Source organism: Sparus aurata, chromosome 10 (genome assembly GCF_900880675.1).
Source record: "Sparus aurata chromosome 10, fSpaAur1.1, whole genome shotgun sequence".
In the NCBI taxonomy this organism is placed as follows: Eukaryota; Metazoa; Chordata; class Actinopteri; order Spariformes; family Sparidae; genus Sparus; species Sparus aurata.
The window spans coordinates 25058834-25080024 of NC_044196.1; the positions used below are offsets into that span (position 1 = coordinate 25058834).

General features: G+C 42.9%; 1 protein-coding gene across 1 annotated transcript in view; it reads right to left on the reverse strand.

Moving 5' to 3' along the window:
• sorcs2 (sortilin-related VPS10 domain containing receptor 2) overlaps window positions 1–21191 on the reverse strand; it is a 582832-nt gene that overhangs the window by 182355 nt on the left and 379286 nt on the right. The window contains 1 exon segment of the mRNA XM_030431509.1: window positions 11460–11624. Within this exon segment, the coding sequence (XP_030287369.1) occupies window positions 11460–11624 (165 nt within the window).

A 21191-nucleotide genomic window follows, 5' to 3' on the forward strand; every position in this document is an offset into this window, starting at 1 on the left:
CCTTGCATGCTAAGGAAGCGTATAGATGGAGGGTGCTCCCAAGAAAAGCAAAATGCTGGCCAGGTGACCCAAGGCATCTTGGAAATCCTGCAGGAGTTGTGTCCCCCCAGACAGCAGAACTAGTCCAGACACACATTCGCTGAGGAAAGGTATGTCATTCATCTACATCCCACATTCATGTCTGATCAATTTCAAGTCAAAACATACCTCTTTGAAAAAAAACAAATTTAGAAGTCAGTCTCACAAGTAATTCTCTGAAAATGCCAGCTATACTGTACTAAGGACCACTACTGCAGAAAAGTTTAGATCTTCTGCTCAGTATCACCAATTATAATACACTGCTAATTCATTTAAAAGTCTGGTACTTCTATTTGTAATGCTCAAACAATCAGCATCAAGCCATTCGTTGTATCTGTTCTGCCAGGGTAGAGTTGAAAATAATAATTGCCAGATTTGATAATGGAGCATGTGTTCTAATGCTACTGTTCTCTTCTCTCCATAAAGGCCTCAGCTACATGATCCAGAGATGTGAGCAAGAAAAGAGTGAAGACAAGAACATCTTGTTTATCACACATTTATTTTATTATGAACATGTAAAAAAAAAATACAAAATAAAACTATGTACGTAATGCAAATTTGAAAAAATACTTCCTTTTTACTGTAGGGTTAGGGTTAGGGTTATACAAAAATGTATATATATGAAAATAAACATTTTACATAAATAGTTTTTATTTTTGGATGAAAGTGGAGTCTTTGGCTAAAGAATGTTATTTTTTGAGGTATTGTGATCACAGGTAAACAAAACAGTTGAAAATATCAGTCTGGCACCATAAATGGAGCTTCTTTCACTGCATGAAAAGTGGGATTTTCGTCAGTATGCGGCACTGTAGATTGACGTGGAATTTCAGGTTTGCGGCAATTTGCAGGCAACACTGAAAACTGCCGTGAATTGTCAGAAATTGACGTGGGCCTTGCTTGGCAGTTGTCCCCCCATGACCCCCCTCCCCCTGATTCTAGGGGAGGCTTTAACATGTAAATGAAAATGTTGTGAGCTATACAAATGCAAATGAGGGTAGCAGGGGGAGTTTTACCCCAGGTGACCTTTTTCTAAAAGGTGTTAACTTCATTTTAAGAAAATCTCTGGTATAAATAGATCAGGCTCAGTATTGCCTAATTATAGAAGAAGGAGCGGAGAGTTAAAGGCGTCGAGCAGCTGACAGTGGACTGTGTGTGTCGTCAGTGTCGTGTTTTATCACTAACAGACTGTGAACTGTTGTCGGACGACGTGCTGTGAGTGTGTGAGTTGGACTCTCCATCGCAGTCAAAGTGTTTGTGTTTTATTGGACACGAAGCAAGTTCGGCTAAGCTAGCTAGCAGAAGCTAAGATAGCTAGCAGGAGCTAAGCTAGTTAGCAGGAGCTAGGCTAGCGGCCCGGCCATTGTCGAGAGGACGTCTGCGCGGACGGGAGAAGCTTTGCCGGGTAGCCACGAAGAATGTCGCCGACGGACGGAGCTTCGCTGCCGCAGAGGGACACGGAGGTTTATCGCTGCGAGCATTTTGTTTTCACAGACTAACCTCGCCTCATAACAAGGCCGCGACCTCCTGTTAGCTCGGAGCCACGTCTGCAAGTCCAGATTTACACGATGCCGACAATGACGCCATTGTGTGTAAGTAACTGTTACTGTTTTTTCCCTCGTTTAATTTTTCTGTGACTTACGTTTCTTTATTCATACCAGTCTTTCTAATTGTTTTCCAGCTGCCTGTAAGACATATTACGAGACAGTACGCAGGACAACAAACAAGCAGATCTTGCATCGCAGGCTGACGCTGTGAGGAGTTCAGCTCGGAGTCGATCGAGGACAAAGAGGGTAAGATTTATTAGAGTATATCTGTTTTTGGTCAATGTGACTATTATTCTATTAAATAATAGATGTGTTGTATCAATACGCAGTGCATCGCGCAGTACTGATCGTCTTTATTGATTATTTTTACAGCTGCTGTAAGCGAGACAGTGTGCTAGCTGAGGACGAGGTGGACCTTTGGAAGTGCGCCGCCATGGACCTGATGTCTGAGGAGGAAGACGGCACAAGATGGCGGGGTGTCTGGATGAATTGTGCGACCTTCGTCCTTTCGCAGCCGGGAGCTCAACGAGCTCTGCGCCACGCTGCAGTCACATGAGGAGATTCCGGAGTACAGGGCAGCGCACCACAGACGTCTGCAGAAACAGACACTTCGCGGTGCTGTAGGATTTTGGGCCTCTTGTGAGCTTCCTGTTTGTTGTGTGGGCAGTTTATGCTTTGTACATGCTGTGTGTTTGTGCTAATAAAACTCTTTCTTTGAATAAACAACTCCTTCCTGGCAAATGTTCCTTTACTCAGTAAATTCATTCATGTCTTTGATGATATCATAAATATAAATGAATGAATAAATCATATAAATATATATAAATATATATATATTCCCACTGGGGTTTACATTTATAATGACCCAGGGTGACCAATCACGAGTGATTTTGCTTGTTTATGAGTAGTGGTTTCATCCAATACTGAGTGAGGATATTCAAGCCAGCCCACACATTCTCTGGCCAGGCGTGGTTTCGCTGCTATTCATATGCAAATTAGAGGCGTTCGCACCTCCGGGAGGTCCGCTGACGTCATGGTTCGTTTCCGACAATTTTCGGCACAAACAAACGCCAAGTTCACAGCCTGTAAATTGTCCTTCACTGCCGAAAATTAGGGAGATTTCCGGGCGTTTACGGGGCCGAAAATCCCACTTTTCATGCAGTGTTTGTACCGTGCAGTTCGCAAAAGGCTCAGGGAATTTGGCCTGGATGCGAGGAACGCAGCAGCTCGGTATCGGCCTCTGGTTCCCTCTTCCCAGACAGCCATTCTGCCAGATTGTAAATTGCCGGTAGACAGCAAACTGAAACTCTCTGTTATCGGCGCCCACATCTTGGCTGTCCTGTCATCCTAACCAGACGCGTACCCTCATCCAGGCAGTAGATCTCCAGGTGGGCACTCCTGCTCAGACAATGGTCCGGAGCCTGCCGACAGCGCAAGTTTTCCATTTGGGTTGGCATGCATCAGCAGTTCAGGCAGGTGCACCACGCAGGCTGCCCTCTGTCTGGAAAATGTGGTCCTGGTGTCTGTTGCCGGAACTCCAGGATGTCCAGCATCACCCCCGATAGGCGGGTCACCACTGACTGGAGAATGATATTCCTCTCCTCCTGGCTCAGATGTTGTAAAGCTGTTTAGAAGTTGATAAGAAAATATGTTTACATGGCTAGATTCACATTTCAAGGCTGTGTGTTCTTTTAATTATTCATTCATATAACAAGATATTTTTTAACCAAATTGCTATAACCAACCTGCATCTCAACTATACTGGCAGCTCTAAGCTATGCCAGCTAGATTCTGTCCTCCTCCCTGAGAGCTCCAGTGCACTGGTGCTCTGGAGGGAGCTCCGGACCGCAGCCTGCTGCCTTCACCCCTTGACTGTGTCCTTCCTCGACCTTCAGAGTGACCTTTTCCTTTCCCTGTTCCTCTCTGGCCTTTGCCTTTACCCCCTGGTTTCACACTTTGACTCATCAGAGTCTGGCGCAGGCTGAGGCACATACTCCTCCGAAGTTTCCTCCATGTGTGCCACTCCTTCCAGAGTCAATTCCAAATCCTGAAACAAAATCAATGAGAACAATGATAATAAGAATAACTTTATTAATCCTCCAAGAGATGTTATGTCATTTGATGTTATTTTAATTCTGATTCAACTTAGTATAATACCAGCTATGACATATGGACATTTCTGTTTTTCTTTACTTTGTTATGGCGCAGTGCTATTCATACCATTCATATTGTCTTATAATGAAAATGGTTTCACAAATTTTCTCAGTGGCACTAGCACATACCACTTGGCTTGAGACACTGAATCATACTATTATTGTTACATGATACTGGCTGCACACTTATGTCAGCAAGTTTTATCCAATGTTATAAATATTAGCTATGTTAACTGTCATTCTGCTGAATGAATGCGCTAATATTGTCAAAGAAATATACTTAGTCACACTAAAATAAACACTGTTAGTTTACTTACTTCGTCACTTGACATGATGCTGTTCGCAGATGTAGGCTACCAACATCATTCCATTGAGGCATGCGCAGAGGTTTTGCAGTTAACAGCGAGTAAAGAAATAACAGTGTCAAAGCATCAGCTGCACTGCTGTGAAGAGTTCATACGCGCTCCCGCGCCGGCTTGGCTGATGGCTGCAGTTACCCTAATGGCCACAACAGCCGTCGTGTCACTACTGAGTCTTATTTCTCGATCCTGCCCCACGTCCCTTTAAAGCTGGGGTCAGTAAATTTGAAAAGCTGCCAAGCCCAAGCTAGATTTTTAAAGTATCTGGCCAGTAAACTCTGCCCACTACACTCAGGCCTATCTCCGAAGCCACTCCCCCAAAACCATGTGCACGCATTGTCCGACAATGATGGAAGACCCCAATCCAAGTCTTCACGCGTGGTAGGAAGAAGACTATTTTCATCACAACATCTAACAACAAGTAGCTTCCTTATGTCTCATTCAACTGTAAGTAAACACCTAATATTATCATATTGAATGTAACATAGCCATTGCTAGCACTAATTGCTGTAGAGCTAGCTTTGTTAGCATTCAGAAATTGTTTTGAATGTGTATTTTGATATAACTAAGGGTGTCACAATTTCGATTCGACCGAAATTAAGTCACAATCCTGAACTTCGAATTAAAAAATGGAATCGTCAATGCTGCCACGCCCCCATGTCACGTCCGGTCAGCTTGCCAAGCGGAAAAAAAACACTACAACTAAACTACTACATGTTTGCACATTATATCGCTATTAGTATCCTATATTATATATTTGCCAAGTAGTTTTTCACTATTTGAATTTGTGTTTTGGTGCTAACAATAAACACAGTAGGTAGAAAAGTGTAAAGAACAATAAGGGGCTGGTGCTTTAAAAAAAGTTTCATATAAACTGGGGCATCTGTACAGTTTTGTCCAGGAATGTCCAAAGTATTCACCATTGAAAGTGTATAAGTTCAAAGTATACTTTGTAACATCCTTGGACAATCATGCACCTTACTACCATAGCAATATCCACCTGACTGGCACTAATGTACAGTGTCCTACACTGTAGCATATTAACATAATTAAACAGCGTATACTCAGCATATAGTATATTAAAGTTATAGTTTTTGTTAAGTTTTGTAGTTTCTGGGCTCTCTTCATCAAAGATGTCGGCGTGTAGTATGTTGATAAAAGAATTCTGCGGAGGCAAGGCTGGGTGGAATGATAGAGCAATCTTTATTGAAAACAAATCACAATGCCCGTGTCCGATCAGGCACGGCCGCTACCCGAGTTTCTCAAATTTATGACAAAGTTCTGCCCAATGCTTTGCCCTCTGCTCTATTAGAAAAATCCTATCGCCTTCGATCTAGGAAAATCTACAAAGTGCCACCACACTTCTCCGCTTGTGCGGGCCTCTTTAAAGTCTAATCACTCGCATCGTCCCACTTCTTCCAATTGGTCACTTTGGTGGATTGAGGGTTCATCTATCCAATAGTAGAAAGAGAAGTTAGTCTGCCTCCTCCTGTACATTATCTAACTTCTGCTGAGGTCACTCCTTGGAACTTACAGGCTAAAATGGACCGGATTGTCTCTTCATGCTTATATGGAAATGTATATCTTATGTCAGCTCTAAACAACTAGTATGGGAAATAGATTCAGCTTTATTGCTCCATATGGATCTGTCCTCCAGCTGAACTTTAACGCACACACACAGAGAGCTGTTTAATGGCTCCGGGGCCCCTAGATATGTAAACATCACATCGGCCACCTCTCTTGCCTCACAGTAAGGGAAAACAACTATCACTATTAAAGCTTAGCTCTGAATGTGTAACTGTGCAGACACCTCAGTTTCTCTAGTCAATGTTCCACATTTATATTTATATTTTATATCTGAGTCTATTTAGTTACTCTTCGTCACATTTCTGCCCGAAAAACAGCGTCTGTCACCGGCAAAAACCTTTAACTCACTCAAGTGGTTGTGTTGATAGAAATCACCGCGATGGTCAGCCCTCCCAACCGAGACTTCAGTGAACTTTCCCCCAGTAAACAGCCTCCGTCCCCGTAAGTGACAGAGTCACGCAGCGACCTGTTTACTGATGGCAATTATGTAATAATGTAACTCTTTCACCTTCCAGGATGTTTAGGGGGCCGGGTTCTCAATCACTACACATTATAAATGGTCCGCAGGTTAAGAAGGACAGGGGGGACACCTGGGAAACACCCCGATGTCATCATCATGACATGTACCGCCACGTCTCTTTAGGAGCGGCAGCGCAGCTTTCTGTGTGAATTACATGGCGGTTCGTCTTTATTCCAGTGGTGCTTCGCTCTGTGTGAATGACCAACGGCGGAGAATTGACGAAATGCTGCGGCTTTAATCTAGCGTCTCTGTGTGAGAGGGGCTATTCTCAGCCTCCGCAGGTACTACCACTTCCTGTTTGGGACGACGCGTCGATGCAAATTATTCATGTCGACAAATTTATGTCGTCGACTGCGTCGACACGTCGCCCCAGCCCTAAGAGCAGCTTCTTCTTGGGGTTGCACAGCAAGCACCAGAACACATAACTTTTCTCTGTTGTTTCATTCAAACTCATGTATTTCTCGAAGTACGGCCAGAGCGACTCCCTCGGGATCAATTCGTCTCCGTCCTTCTCACCCTCTGCCATCTATCCATCAAGTAATGTAACTCACTCAAGCTCATCCGGCCTGTATTCCCCTGCAGCAGAGACGTTGTAGGCATCAGCCCAAGGATTGGTCCGTGATGTCCCGTCATACGGAAGTGCTTCTGTTGGCTTCACATACATGGCTGTTGTATGGCAGTGGCGTCACTGACTGATCCTTCTATTTCGGACCGCAGCAGAAAGCCCCGCTGCACTGAGCTTCAGAGATGTTTGTAAGAATGTAGCTTGTGTGAACGCTACATCACTACTTGGCCAATAACAGAGCTAAGCTACTGAAAAGCTATTTGATTCAGAAAACAGCGACGCTACCACCACGTTACTGAGAAATGTAGTTAAACAAGTAAGTAGCGACGTTACTGCCTAACACTGTTATGAAACAGTTGATGTGTGCTATCTCAATCCTCTACTGTTTTGGCAGTGATTGTCCTGTAGAAAGAATAGCACAATTACTTATCTGACAGTAAATACAGCTTTTCAAGGACTGTGAAATTACTTTTAATTTATAACACCACAACTTTGGTTGCATTTTATGCAGTGGCAAATATTCCTGAAAACAACCAAAAAATAGCCTCTGTTACATCAGACATTTACAGTTATTTCATTTCTACCAATTCTACTTTTTAGGGGGTTTAGCAAAATGTCACTTTCAGAGTTTCAAGGTCTGATTATTTTTACAATGCATTTTAACAATGGTGTGTGCAAGCTCTACTTTCTGGACTTTTTGTTGTACACCTTGGAGTACTTGGCCTAAGAGAAAGGAGATCCATAATATCAGCAAAAATTATAATAATTACAGAAAACTGACAAAAAAAATTAAATCTTGAGTTACGTGATGGATGGTACGGAATTGCATTGCATTCACTGGATGAAAAAAAAATTAGACACCTTATTTCGTAATTACGAGAAAAGATCTCATAATTACGAGGAAAGAGCTCGTAATCTCATAATTACGAGAAAAGATCTCGTAATTACGAGATCAGGATCTTGTAATTATCAGGATCTCGTAATTATGAGAAAAAATCTTGTAATTACGAGATCCGGATCTTGTAATTATGAGAAAAGATCTCGTAATTATGAGATAGTACTTTTACAGTAAATACTTCCGGTAATAAACTGAATCATTGTTTCCATAAGTAGTTCAAGATTCATAAACTGCTGGACTTAGCACTTCCTAGACTGCATGCTTGCATGCATAATATGAAGTACTTTTACTGTGTACTTTTCGAGTAATCCTGTGTCAAAATCGTTAACAGAGAAAAAGAATAAGGATATTTCGCCCAACTTTTATGTGTTATTAAAAAACGTATTTTCCATATAATAAGTAGACCAAGATTCATATACTGCTGAATTAAGTACTCCCTAGAATACTTGTGTAACTATAATGAAGTACTTCTACTGTGTACTATTTAAGTAATCCTCTGTCAAAATCCTTATCCTCGTATGCTTCATGGGTCTGACTGTAAGACTGCAGTCTGACCCACACAGTCACCACCAGCAGCTCTTCAGAGCTCCTTCAGTACGATGATCGTAAATGTTATTAGATTCGCGCACAAGAAAAAAAACGGTGCAGCTGATTTGACCAAGCAAACGCGAACCACGGCTGGCTTGACCACAGTCAACGACGCACCTTTCCTCATCTCATAATTACGAGATCTTTTCTCGTAATTACGAGATCTCTTATCATAATTATGAGATCCTGATCTCCACATTCTACTGTGGTCAGCTGACAGTCATGAATTGAAATGCAAAGTCTATTTTCATTTTAAAAAAATGTCTTAGCAGTAGACTAACATGTGACTGCTAGGACCAGTACTTGAAGCATTTTCCTGGCGCAGCTAATTAAATGATGCCAGTCCTTTTTCATATTCTATCTCTGCTAAGGAGCACATTCTGGCACATAAAGCAAACTAAACTGATATGACAGAAGGACAAATTAATATATGAAATGTATCCATCAAAGACACATATTACATGAATAACAGTGGTCTGATAGGCTACATATTGCTATCAGCATTAAGTTACACTCACCTGTCAGGGAGAGACTGCAGAAATAATAGAAGTGGCAGAACATGGTTCTTTCATGAACAGACTCTTTGAGGGCTAGAAGTTGATATGTCCCTCTCATAACTATAGGACACAGAAATAGGATACATCAGCACATTTGTAATATGTCTAGTCAAGTCAAGTCAAGAGATCTTTATTGTCCCTGGAGGGCAATTTGCGGTGCAGCCAGCAGCAAAAAAAAACAACAGTTCAACGGTGATATGAATTAAGGTCACATACCATCTTACAACATCTGCTTACAAATCCAAATCAAACTATATTCACAGTTAACATTACTGTGACGCCACATGTAAATATATCTCATACAGCAGTAGTCTGATATTTCAGCTAGCTAGCTAATGTTAGCTACAAACTGCTAACGTTAGTGTTGGGCGAATACATACAACAGCAAGATAAGAAGCTTACGTTAGCAACCTTGACTACATAATGCAGAGTAATAATACATTTCCCCGACAAAAACAAACCAGCTCTTTACCTGTCCAACAGAAATACCGCTAACATGGCATCCATGTTCAGGCCCTTCGACTCATTTGACTCTGATGTTGACTCTCATTTCACTTCTTGTGCTGTCTAACTGAGTTTTTTTGGTAGCCTTCTCGAGTTCGGTCTTTCTTTTCATGCTCTGTTTTTGCTGTAGGTACTGCTGGTGATGAGAAGTGTGGCTGTAGTTTCTCCACCATTCTTGTAACAGTCTGCCATATCTCCAGCACACCGCTAAAGTTGAACAGCACAGTGACGCACAATTAGCCTTGGGAGGAGTCAACAAAGGGTGGGCAGGGTGGCAAGGTAAGGGCAGATTGATTGACAGGTAGTCTGTCCATAAAAAGTCTACCGGCCAAAATTGATTGGATGAAGTTATTGCAGCCCTCTTGCTACCAGAGACAGTGAATTTCTTTTTTCTCCAAATCATTTCATACAAATATGATTAAAAAAATAATGTTTTTGAACAAAGTTACCTACCCGAGCTTTAAAGCGGTGGTTGCTGACTTTGTTTGGCTGTAAAGAATCAAATGTTGGCATTCTAAGTTTCTGCTAAACAAGGACACCTTTAAATTTCAACGTGTCATACATATCGAGTTAACGTATCTACAATATGTGTCATATCATATTCACTTCTCATGATGAACTTACTTTCATGTCGGGAAGGTTGTGACGTTACAGCTTGACAAGGTGGCTGCCAGGCCAGAGACCACAACCCATAACCCTAACCAGGTTACCCAAAAAGTGATGTTTTACAAACAGTAATCAAGAGGTTTTTGGGGCTAAACATAACCATAGCATAGGTACAGCATCGTTACAACATAAGATTGGAAATTGAACATAATGAAACACAGAAGTTGCAACATAAATATAAAGTTTTCTGATATCCAACATACATTACCAGTATTTACTCTGGAAACTAGGTTTTAAATCTAAGAGCCAGCTTGGCAGTGGCCTTCATCCACATGTTGGAAATCGCTGCTGTAAAACAATCAAATGCAAATTAAAGGCTGGCTGATATCTCATTTATTATTTATGTGCATAAATAGCTCAAGATAATGAGAAATTAAGATTTGATGTTAATGTCAACCTGTTACTTAAGTGTTTAGTTCTATAACCCAATTGAGAATGCACAGCCTTTGACCAGCACTGCTCCTTCTACAGTGTTCTCAGCTTGAAGGTCTCACTGAATACTTGAATGGCACCTGGCAACAAGACATATGTAATAAATACAGCAGTGTGATGGAAAAGGGCTCGATGGAAAACAGCAGTGTGCAGCATGGAGAGCCATGTAGCAGAACTATTTTCTGCTATATGAATCTGCATGCATCCCACTCATTAACCAGCACCTGAGAATCGTCCTTCACAGAATAATTGTGAGTGCTAATTAGGCTATTTAATCACTTACATTAATACTGACACTTTTTCTAAAATGGGATCTTAGAACACCACAGAGAGGCATTTATGTATAATTTTGTGATGAAAATAATTACTGTCGTGTCTGTTTGCTACAGAAAAATACAAAGTGCTCTCTTTACACAGCGATGGCATTAGATGAAGCAATGCTACTATTTCTACTTGATTTTACCACAACACTTATCATTAGTATTTGACAACTTGATATTCACAATCCTGGTTTTTAGTTCACTCCAGAATAATGGTTGCATAGGGATTCTTCTAAAGTAGCTTAGCACGTCCAATACTTACATTTATTGGCAGGGACATCTTGTGACCATAGTAATTGTGAGGGGAGTAAAATAGGAAATAAGGTGACAATGTATAATAGCGCCAAGATCTGCACAAGGATGAGAATGTGGCTGGTGGTTGGGAAAAAGCAACACGTCATGTGTAAAATCAAAAGTCATTGGTGAGTTCTTACCTACATACGTACTCACTGTACAGCTTACTTATTATCAAGTTTTTTTGTGCCGAAACCCTAACCAAACTGCCATAGTTTGACAACACATGATAATAAAGGTCCAGTAAGACTTTGTGCTCAGTTGGTTGCTTGTGAAAATTGAAATTCAAGGCATTGCTGCAGTGACAGCAGAGACGTCTTGCTGGGGTAGCACTACTGCTGATGTTGGAATCAGCTATTTACTTTCATGTTTTCTGGAGCGCTGTTATACCCACCCCACCCTCCTTGCAGTATGCCAGGAGCTTGTCTTCTTCCTTGGGGTGGAAGATGACAGTGTCCGGGGTGAAGGAGATGGACTGTCGCTGGAAGGAAGAGCCTTCGTCCGTGCTGATGAACAGCATCTGATCCCTCTCATTTATGGAGGAACCCACCAGCACCACCTGAAAGAGAGAGAGAGAGAGGAGAAAGGGAAAACAGAGGTCAGAGGTGAAACAGTGAAAGGGTAATGGCACTGTATTCATCGCTCAGTCAGCAGTCTGTAGAAGACGCAAAGAGGCTGCCCTCCTCAAATCAATACTCTTCCCATGTTTGCACTGGAAAACTGATGAATACAAATGCATGCATGACCACACACACACATTTATTTGAAGCCATTATCTAGGCCACAAGAACGTTCCATTAACCTTACATGCCACTTAGTACAAGGCAATACTGTATTGATTATCTATTCAGAGTTTTATAGCTCATAAAGTGAAATCATTAAACACAGGACACACCATGACCTGCCAACCAACCAATTACCATCATGGCCTAGACACCCAGAAGTAAGGCTATTTATTGATAGGAACTAATGAAGCGGTCGCATTCTTTAAGAGTATATGAGAGATGGGAAACTATCTAGTGAGGGTTTTTAGGTTTCGGTGTTCAACATCATTGCTGGAATGTTTGCATCTCGTCTTTACAGAAAGAAATGTTTTATAGTATTTTCTTTTCAACCACTTAATAAAAATCACTCGCTGACAACTGTGTTCTTTCTAAACATCTGCTTCATTCTGTTGCAAAGGTTTTGGATTAATGGATGCAAAGCATTAAAGAGACATGACATGTATAATAAGTAAGGGGGTGCAGCTTGTAATGATTATTTAAAGCATTAATTCTGCTTGTTCTGCATGCACACAGATAATACACACAGTAGACTCTATCAAATAAATGTTTCTCCTTTTTTTAAATTCTCATTCTTACTCTCATGCATTTATTCCGAAGAAATCATGATCTATGCATTACTCCTCAAGGAGCCACAATTATCAAAAGCACAACAAATTTGCCAATGTTCTGCGAGGGTGACACAGCCTCTGATTGAATAATTCAGTGTTTAGAGAGGATAGGCCTTATCTTTGTGTGCCTGAGATCAGGGGTGAAGCATCATTTAACTCAAAGGCGCCACACATATTTCCTCAGTCAGTTTTCTAGAGCAGAAATTGTGTCTAAACGTTTCTATTTTAACCAGTGCAGCTTTTCCAACAGATCAATTGCATGCATTGTAAATCATCTCACATGATGCTTCTCAGCACATTCAGAAAAGTGGGGCAACTTGAAGGAGTGAAAAAATAGACACAGAGGTATCTATTGGCATATATGCAAGTCATAAAAGAGATTTTTTACATGAGCTTTTAATCAAGAATAGACCCCTACATGTTCATTATTCCAAAGCGCAGTTCAGAGACCATGTAGCAATGTGAAGCGCCACTGAGAGCTGAAGCAGCAAACCCACAGAAATGTGCATTTAAGTGCCCAGAAAATTGAAAATTACATGCGTTCCCCCACTTCCAAGTAGTATTATTGCCACTACTTGTGCAAAGACAGATGGCTTTCGCTTTTTCTCTGACTCTCAACCACCTATACATACTGTAATTTAATTGTTTTAATTCATTTAGTCTATAATGGAGATGGGAAAGCAGATAGCAATGGTGCCAGGCTGGCACCGGAGATATTGTGCCCAGTGACAGGAAAAAATTGAATGGTGAAAGCGAGGTTAATGGAAAACTAATCTAAACATTGATGGTAAAGCCATTACATCTTACAATTAAAATTTACCTCATTATGATACAAAAATTAATTCTGAATTTGAATGAAATGACCTCAAACTAAGTGACAAAAAGAAAACCTGTAGCAAGGTAGTTAAACTGGATTTAAAATTGACACAAGATGTTAGCATTTATAGCTGATGTGTTGGATTTATTCAGGCTGCATGGTGCTTTATAATCCCTACAGTAACTGTTCTTACATTACCTCATTTACACACATACAGTAGATCAATAGAATATGACTTATAACAGGGTAACTAATTAAGATATTTCAGTAGGAACTGGTGCTACATGGGAGACTACAATCTTGCAAACTGTGTGTTTGTGTTAACTGGTTTATGCAGAGCGAGGAATGCTTTGAACATTGATGCTGCCAGTTTGCTGTCTGCACTGTCTCTTGAAATTCAAAGCATGTCTGTCCATATTGTGTTTTTTTACATATTGACGTTTGTTGTTCATCTCTAATTTCACTTTCCAACTATGCTTCTGGCAATATAATTCTATTTCTTTCAGTCTTTCTTACATTATAAATAATGCTTCAAAATTCTCACTCAAACAAATTTGATTCTTGCCATACATTGAACTTGAAGGCAAGAGCTGAGTTATTTATTCTATTAAATAAATGAAATGAATTTTTATGTGTTGGAATACACAAGCTAGTTAGTAAGCATGCACACACACAAATCCTTCTCAGTATTCTTATCATGACTATGCTTAGGCAGCCAGTGGGCATGCCTCACATCTTGCTGGCTTCACTACTTAAGAGCTGTGTGTGTGTGTGTGTGTGTGTGTGTGTGTGTGTGTGTAACTCTTGCTTGTTTCGGAATACACTTCCCTGAGCAATATGGTCAATTAAAGGCCCAGCGTTTGTTTGGCTGCTAGAAAAAGGCCCTCAAGGATCAGAAGTGGCAGGGTTGAAGTCAGATGAGCAGCAGGAGAAGAGGCACAGAGGACTGTGCTTTTTCTCCAACATAAAAGTATTTATTTTTTCATGTATGTTGACTGGGCAGACCTGTCTTTGTACCTGGTCATGGTTCAGTACCATGCTCAAGGGCACCAAGAGAATATTTGAGTTTTTCCAGAGGATTTTTACAAACGCTTCTTCAGTCGCACTCCTGCATTTCTAAGCTCGACACTAGCACTGGTTTTAATGAGAAGCAGTTGGACATACATGCTGTTAGGCAACAGAGAAAATATTCACATATCAAAATAGCAAAATCTTTGGCTTCTGCCATATGAACCATCGAGAGATCCCTTACTTCACTGCACATGTCTCATTGCGGTTTCTCCTTGTGTCCCTGACGGCAGGACCATCAATCAGGTCAGTCTGCTCTGCCAATAGGTCTCTATTTAAAGGACATTACTCAGTTTAACCCAGTTGAGCCCTGACAGCTGGACATACTCCGAAACTCCATACTCTTCCTTCAGTTATTTTAGCTAATGTACGCTCACTTCGCAATAAGACTGACGAACTGCAAGCTAACGTCAAGCACATGTATGAATATCGGACGGCATCAGTTCTAGCATTTACGGAGACATGGCTAAATGAAAACGACAGTAATGATGCCCTGCACATAGATGGCTTTGGCTCTCCATTAAGGCTTGACAGAGACTCTGCACTCACTGGAAAGCATCATGGAGGGGGGGTCTGCATCTATGTTAACACAAACTGGTGCTCATCTGACAAATCCCTTAAAGGGTTTGACCAGTATATTGACTGTACCACACGATTTGGGAAGACACTAGACAAATGCTATGGCTCTATTCCTAATGCATACAGAGCTGTCCCCCCCCCCCCCAGGCTCTGCAGACCATAATAGCATTTTGCTTGCTCCAGCTTATCTACCTGTAGTCATGAGGTCAGACAAAATAACTAAAAACATCAAGCAATGGACTCCAGACAGTATTGACAGACTACAGGGCTGTTTTGAAACCACTGACTGGAATTGTCTACTGTCCTCTTGCAACACTGATGAGCAGGTGGACACAGTGACATCATACATCTCCTTTTGTGTGGACAGTATGATCCCGACCAAAACCATCACAATATTCCCTAACAATAAACCCTGGGTCACTAAAGAACTAAAACAAGTGCTCAATTAGAAAAAAAGGATTTTCTTCACTGGCTCAGAGGAGGAAAAGAAGGAGATCAATCGAGAAGTCAAGCGTGCCATTAAAAAGGCCAAGCTCGATTACAAGAACAAAGTAGAGGTCTCCTTTTCCCAGGGGAACCTCCGCTCTGCCTGGCAGGGCCTAAAGAACATGGCAGCCGTGAACTGTACTACATCCAGTCGTAAACCCATCCAGGTTGATGGCTGCAACACTACATCTCTACCTAACGACCTCAACTCATTCTTTTCAAGATTTGAAAAGGACAATAGCACAGAGCTAAAGACCATCATCTCCACACTCCATCCTGATGATTCAGCCTTCATCTTCAGCAGGGAAGAGGTGGTGAGAGCCCTCAATAGGACCAAATCCAACACTGCAACTGGACCTGACAACATCTGTGGGCAGACCCTAAAGCACTGTGCTGAGCAGCTGGGAGACATATTCCAGCAGCTGTTCCAGACCTCCATGAACTGCAGCATAGTGCCCCAGAAGTGGAAATATTCCACGATCATTCCCATCCCCAAGAAGGGCCCCACCAAGGTACTTAATGACCTGAGGCCTGTGGCCCTGACCTCCTTGGTGATGAAGGATATGGAGAGGATTATCAAAAACTCCATCACCAAGTCTGTTGAGCCATTGATGGACCCACTGCAGTTTGCATACAGGGCCGGCAGGGGAGTGGACGACGCTAAGATGTTCATCTTGGAGACCATCCACAAACATCTGGAAACCCCAAGCACCACCGCCAGGCTCCTGTTTGCGGACTTCTCTTCTGCATTTAATACCATGCAGCCACACAGCCTTGCCAAGAAGTTAATAACCCGGTTCAATTTGGATCACCAGCTCACCATGTGGATTACTGACTTTTTAACCAACCGGTCACAGAGGGTGCTTGTTAATGGCTCCTACAGACATCCTCCACACCTCCACCGGCTCCCCGCAGGGCTGTGTCCTGTTGCCTCTGCTTTACATCCTCTACACCGATGATTGCAGGTCCACCCAGCCAAATTGTCACCTGGTTAAATTCGCTGACGACACAGTCCTGCTATCTCTGCTCTCCACCCTAAACCTTCACCACAGCTCTGTTCTTCAGGACTTTATCACCTGGTGTGAGGGCGCCTGTCTCCAGCTGAACTCATCAAAGACCAAAGAGGTGATTGTGACATTCTCCAGCAAGCAGAGACAGTTGGCAGAGGCCATCACTACCACCATCCGGGGGGAGCCTGTGGAGGTAGTGGAGGAATACAGGTACTTGGGCACAATTTTCGACAGCCTTATGAGGTTTTCTGCAAACACTGAGGAGATCCCAAGCCCCAGAATCTCTACCATCTCACCTCTGTTCAACTGCTTTCTGTAACTCCATCATGTCATTCCTCAGTCAGAAAATCCAGATGATCCACCAACATCTCAGCTCACAAACCACCCTCAATGTCATATCCGAACTTCCTCCTCCTACCCACTTTTACTCCTGCTTCCAGCTCCCCACCTCCGCAGAAATTTCAGATCTTATCCGCAAGTCCAAGCCATCCACCTGTCAGCTAGACCCTGTCCCCACGGTTCTGGTCAAAGCCTGCCTCCCTTCCCTGGTCCCTCTCATCTCTGCCATCATCCACTCCTCTCTCTCCACTGGAACTGTTCCTACACCATTCAAGACTGCTGCAATTACCCCAATTTTGAAAAAACCCGGTGCAGATCCCACAAACTTCAATAACCTACGTCCAATCTCTAATCTCCCCTTCATTTCCAAGATTCTTGAAAAAACAGTAGCAACTCAACTCCATTCTCATTTATTCAACAACAACCTGTACGAACAGTTCCAGTCTGGTTTCCGCCCTCTCCATAGCACAGAAACTGCACTCTTAAAAATAACCAACGACCTCCTCATGGCAGCTGATACTGGTTTACTCTCCATTCTCATCCTCCTCGATCTCAGTGCAGCCTTCGACACCATCTGTCACACCACCCTCCTCAAGAGACTGTCCTCCCTCGGTATCACTCATACTCCTCTAAACTGGTTCAAATCATATCTCTCCTGCCGTACTCAGTACATCCAGCTCAAAACCTTCACATCCCAACCTTCCCCTGTCACCTCTGGTGTGCCTCAGGGCTCTGTCCTGGGGCCCCTCCTCTTTATCATTTATCTCCTTCCCCTTGGCAATATCTTCCGCAAACATAACATCACTTTTCACTGTTACGCAGATGACACCCAGCTCTACCTTGCCAGCAAACCCACTTCCAACCTCCCTCCCTCCTCCCTTACCGACTGCTTAACTGAAATAAAATCCTGGTTCACTTCAAATCTACTAAAACTCAACTCTGACAAAACTGAGATTCTTCTCATTGGCACACAGTCAACACTTTCCAAAACCGACAGTTTCCCCCTCATCATTGATAACTGCTCCGTTTCCCCCTCCCCACAGGTTAAGAGTCTGGGTGTCATCCTCGACAGTACACTCTCCTTCCAATCTCACATCAATAACATCACCCGGTCTGCTTACTTCCACCTACGCAACATCAACCGCCTCTGCCCCTCCCTTACTCCCCATACCACTGCTATCCTCATCCATAGTCTCATCACTTCCCGTCTGGATTACTGCAACTCCCTCCTCTCCGGTCTCACCCACAAATCCCTGCACAAACTTCAACTGGTCCAGAATTCAGCTTCCCGTGTCATCACCAGAACCCCCTCCATCCACCACATCACTCCCATCCTACAGCAGCTCCACTGGCTCCCGGTCAAGTTCCGCATTGACTTCAAAATCCTTCTGCTAACATTCAAGGCCATTCACAATCTTGCCCCCCCATATCTTTCCAATCTTCTCCATATCGCCACTCCCTCTCACACCCTCCGTTCATCCTCCTCCATTCTGCTGACTGTCCCCCCTGCCCGTCTCACCACCATGGGGAGCAGAGCTTTCAGCCGCTCTGCTCCCGGCTCTGGAACTCTCTGCCACCCGAAATAAGGAACATCACTACACTATCTGATTTCAAGTCCAAACTCAAAACACACCTGTTTAAGATCGCCTTTCTTAGTTAAATGAATTTTCTGTCCATTTTTACTGTTTTCTTCTCTTGTGTACTTTTGTGGCTTAAATTGTCTTTGTTTACTGTAAGGTGTCCTTGAGTGACAGAAAGGCGCCTATGAAATAAAATGTATTATTATTATTATTATTATCCTGAAAAAGTGCCACCAGAGACAATATATGCTAAGGAAGCTGAGATCGTTTGGTGTGAATAAAGACATTCTCCTGACTTTTTACCACTCCTTCATTGAGAGCGTCCTAACTTTTTCATTCATCTCCTGGTTTTATTCCATCAGCCTGCAAGATCGGACATGTTTACTTGGCATCACCACAGTCTGCTCTAAAATCATTGGACACCCTGTCAGAGCTCTGTCTGCTTTTTGAGACCAACAAACAATCCGCACTGCTCACAGGATCCTACATGACCCCTCACACACTCTACACTCAGTGTTTGAGTGGCTCCCATCAGGCCGCAGGCTGCGCTGTCCACGCTGCAGAACTCAAAGGAGGAGGGCCACCTTTGTCCCCACAGCAGTCCAACTCCTGAACTCTGACTCCTCCCTGTCCCAACATCACTGCCCCTCAACTGACTGAATGCACACAGCACACAGCACTTTACCATGAAGCACAGAGCACTTTGACTGTGATGGTCAATGAAAATACTTACTACAGCATTTTATATGTTTTTATGTTATTGATATTTGTTTGTCCTTTTAATGATGCTGCTCCTCATGCCTTTTAAATTGCCCCTTGGGGACAAATAAAGTGTTTTGAATTGAATTGAATTGAATGCAGGATACACACACGCACACACACACGGCTCCAACACGCACATCACATAACTAAAAACAGAGAATGAGAGCAGAGATTGCTGCATGAAAGTGTGTGTAAATCGTGTGTGTTGACTCTCACCAACTTTGTTGTAGATATTAAATGAAATATTAAAGATGTTTGATTTAATATCTACATCTACAGGAGTCACGTGATGCAGGTAGCAGAGATGGCAGCTTAGTCGGAGGCTCTGCAGTAGAGTAGCTTATTTTATTTAAATAAAGGGTTACACTGAGCTTTATTTTGTCGTTGAGTGTCACATTTTATGTTGGAGTATTTTGAAACTACATTCGTTGAGTTGCGATGCCCGGCCAGCAACAAAAGCCCGCGACACGAAGCCAAGAGGCAACTAGCAAACCCGACGAAGCTAGCAATACAGCTAAAGCAGCTAACACTGCGGCTAAGAACAACTCGCCGCCGCCCTCCAAAACTCCCAGCGACAGACCTGGAAAATAGGAGCTGGCGGAACAATCTGCGCTTTGTTGGTTTCCCGGAGGGATGCGAGGGCCCAGACACACTCGCGTTTCTAGGCAAAGTTATCCCACAGATGCTAAACATTGATTTTCAGGGGGACCTCAAAATTGACCGCGCGCACCGGACCCATGCCAGACGCAGACCTGACAGCCAGCCCCCTAGACAGATCCTTGCTCGATTCCTGAGATTCCAGGACAGGGGATATCGCTGAAGCTGCGTGGAAGATGGGAAAGGTGCACTTGGACGAGCATCACATCATGGTCTTTCCTGACTACTCCAAACTTGTCACCGAGAAACGGGCTGCTTTTAATCAATGCAAACGCCTCCTTCATGGGCGTCGGATCAAGTTCTCCGTGATGTATCCAGCTGTGCTCTCCGTGAAGATGGCGGATGGTAGACATGAGTTCACAGACCCCAAAAAAGCACTGGAATTTCGCTCTCTGCCCCCATAAAAGCATATTCATATTCTGCCCTTAAGTACGGTGGCCCTGAAGTGCAAAACACAACGGCAAATCAGAAAACATGAACGCAAATCAAAAAACACAAACGCAAATCAGAAAACACAACGGCAAATCAGAAAACACAAACGCAAATCCAAAAACACAAACGCAAATCCAGTGTTGGGCACTTTACTTTAAAAAAGTAATGAGTTATAGTTACTAGTTACTTCTTTCAAAAAGTAACTGAGTTAGTAACAGAATTACTCCACTATAAAAGTAACTAGTTACCAGGAAAAGTAACTATTGCGTTACTTTTAATTATTCCCCCTTTTGAGCTCGGCATTCATTTTAGCTACTCAGCATCCATGTATTTAGAAGATGTCTTCCTGCATGGCGGACTGGCACCTGTTCTCCCTGATATTTTTGCCAGTGAGTGCTCTGAAGGAGTCTGAGTCAGCTGTTGATAACAGGAGCATGTTCTCAACAACATACCTGCCTATCATTGCATTCACTTCAGTCTGTGTCAAGTTTTTGTGAAGCTGGAGCAGAAAAATCCAGCTGTAGCTGCTCGGACAGCTCCGTGTCCTTCTTTGTTAGCGGAGCTCACGTTAGCCACACCTGGGGCCCGTTTCAGAAAGCGGGTTTTGTGAAAACTCTGAGTTTGTTAACCCTGAGATGAGAGAAACTCTGAGTTTTCAGTTCCAGAAATAGAGGTAACTTAAACTCTGGGTCTGTTACTGCGGTAACTTACTCTGTGAACATAACCTGCTCACTGGCAGGGATACCTGAAGAAACCCTGAGTCTGACGGAGCTGTCGGACAGCTGCTGTCCTACCCTTCTCAGTCCGATCATGTTGAAGCAGAAATAATTCACCTAGTTTTACACCAGGAGGAGAATTTAGATTCATTTAGATGAGCTCTCACTCCCTGACGAGGACTGAACCAAACAGCAGACCGCTTCTCATCAGTCCGTCATTTATATTCTCCAGCCGCACAGCGAATATCAGGCTGCACATCATCGCTGATGTGCTCTCAGATCTGAAC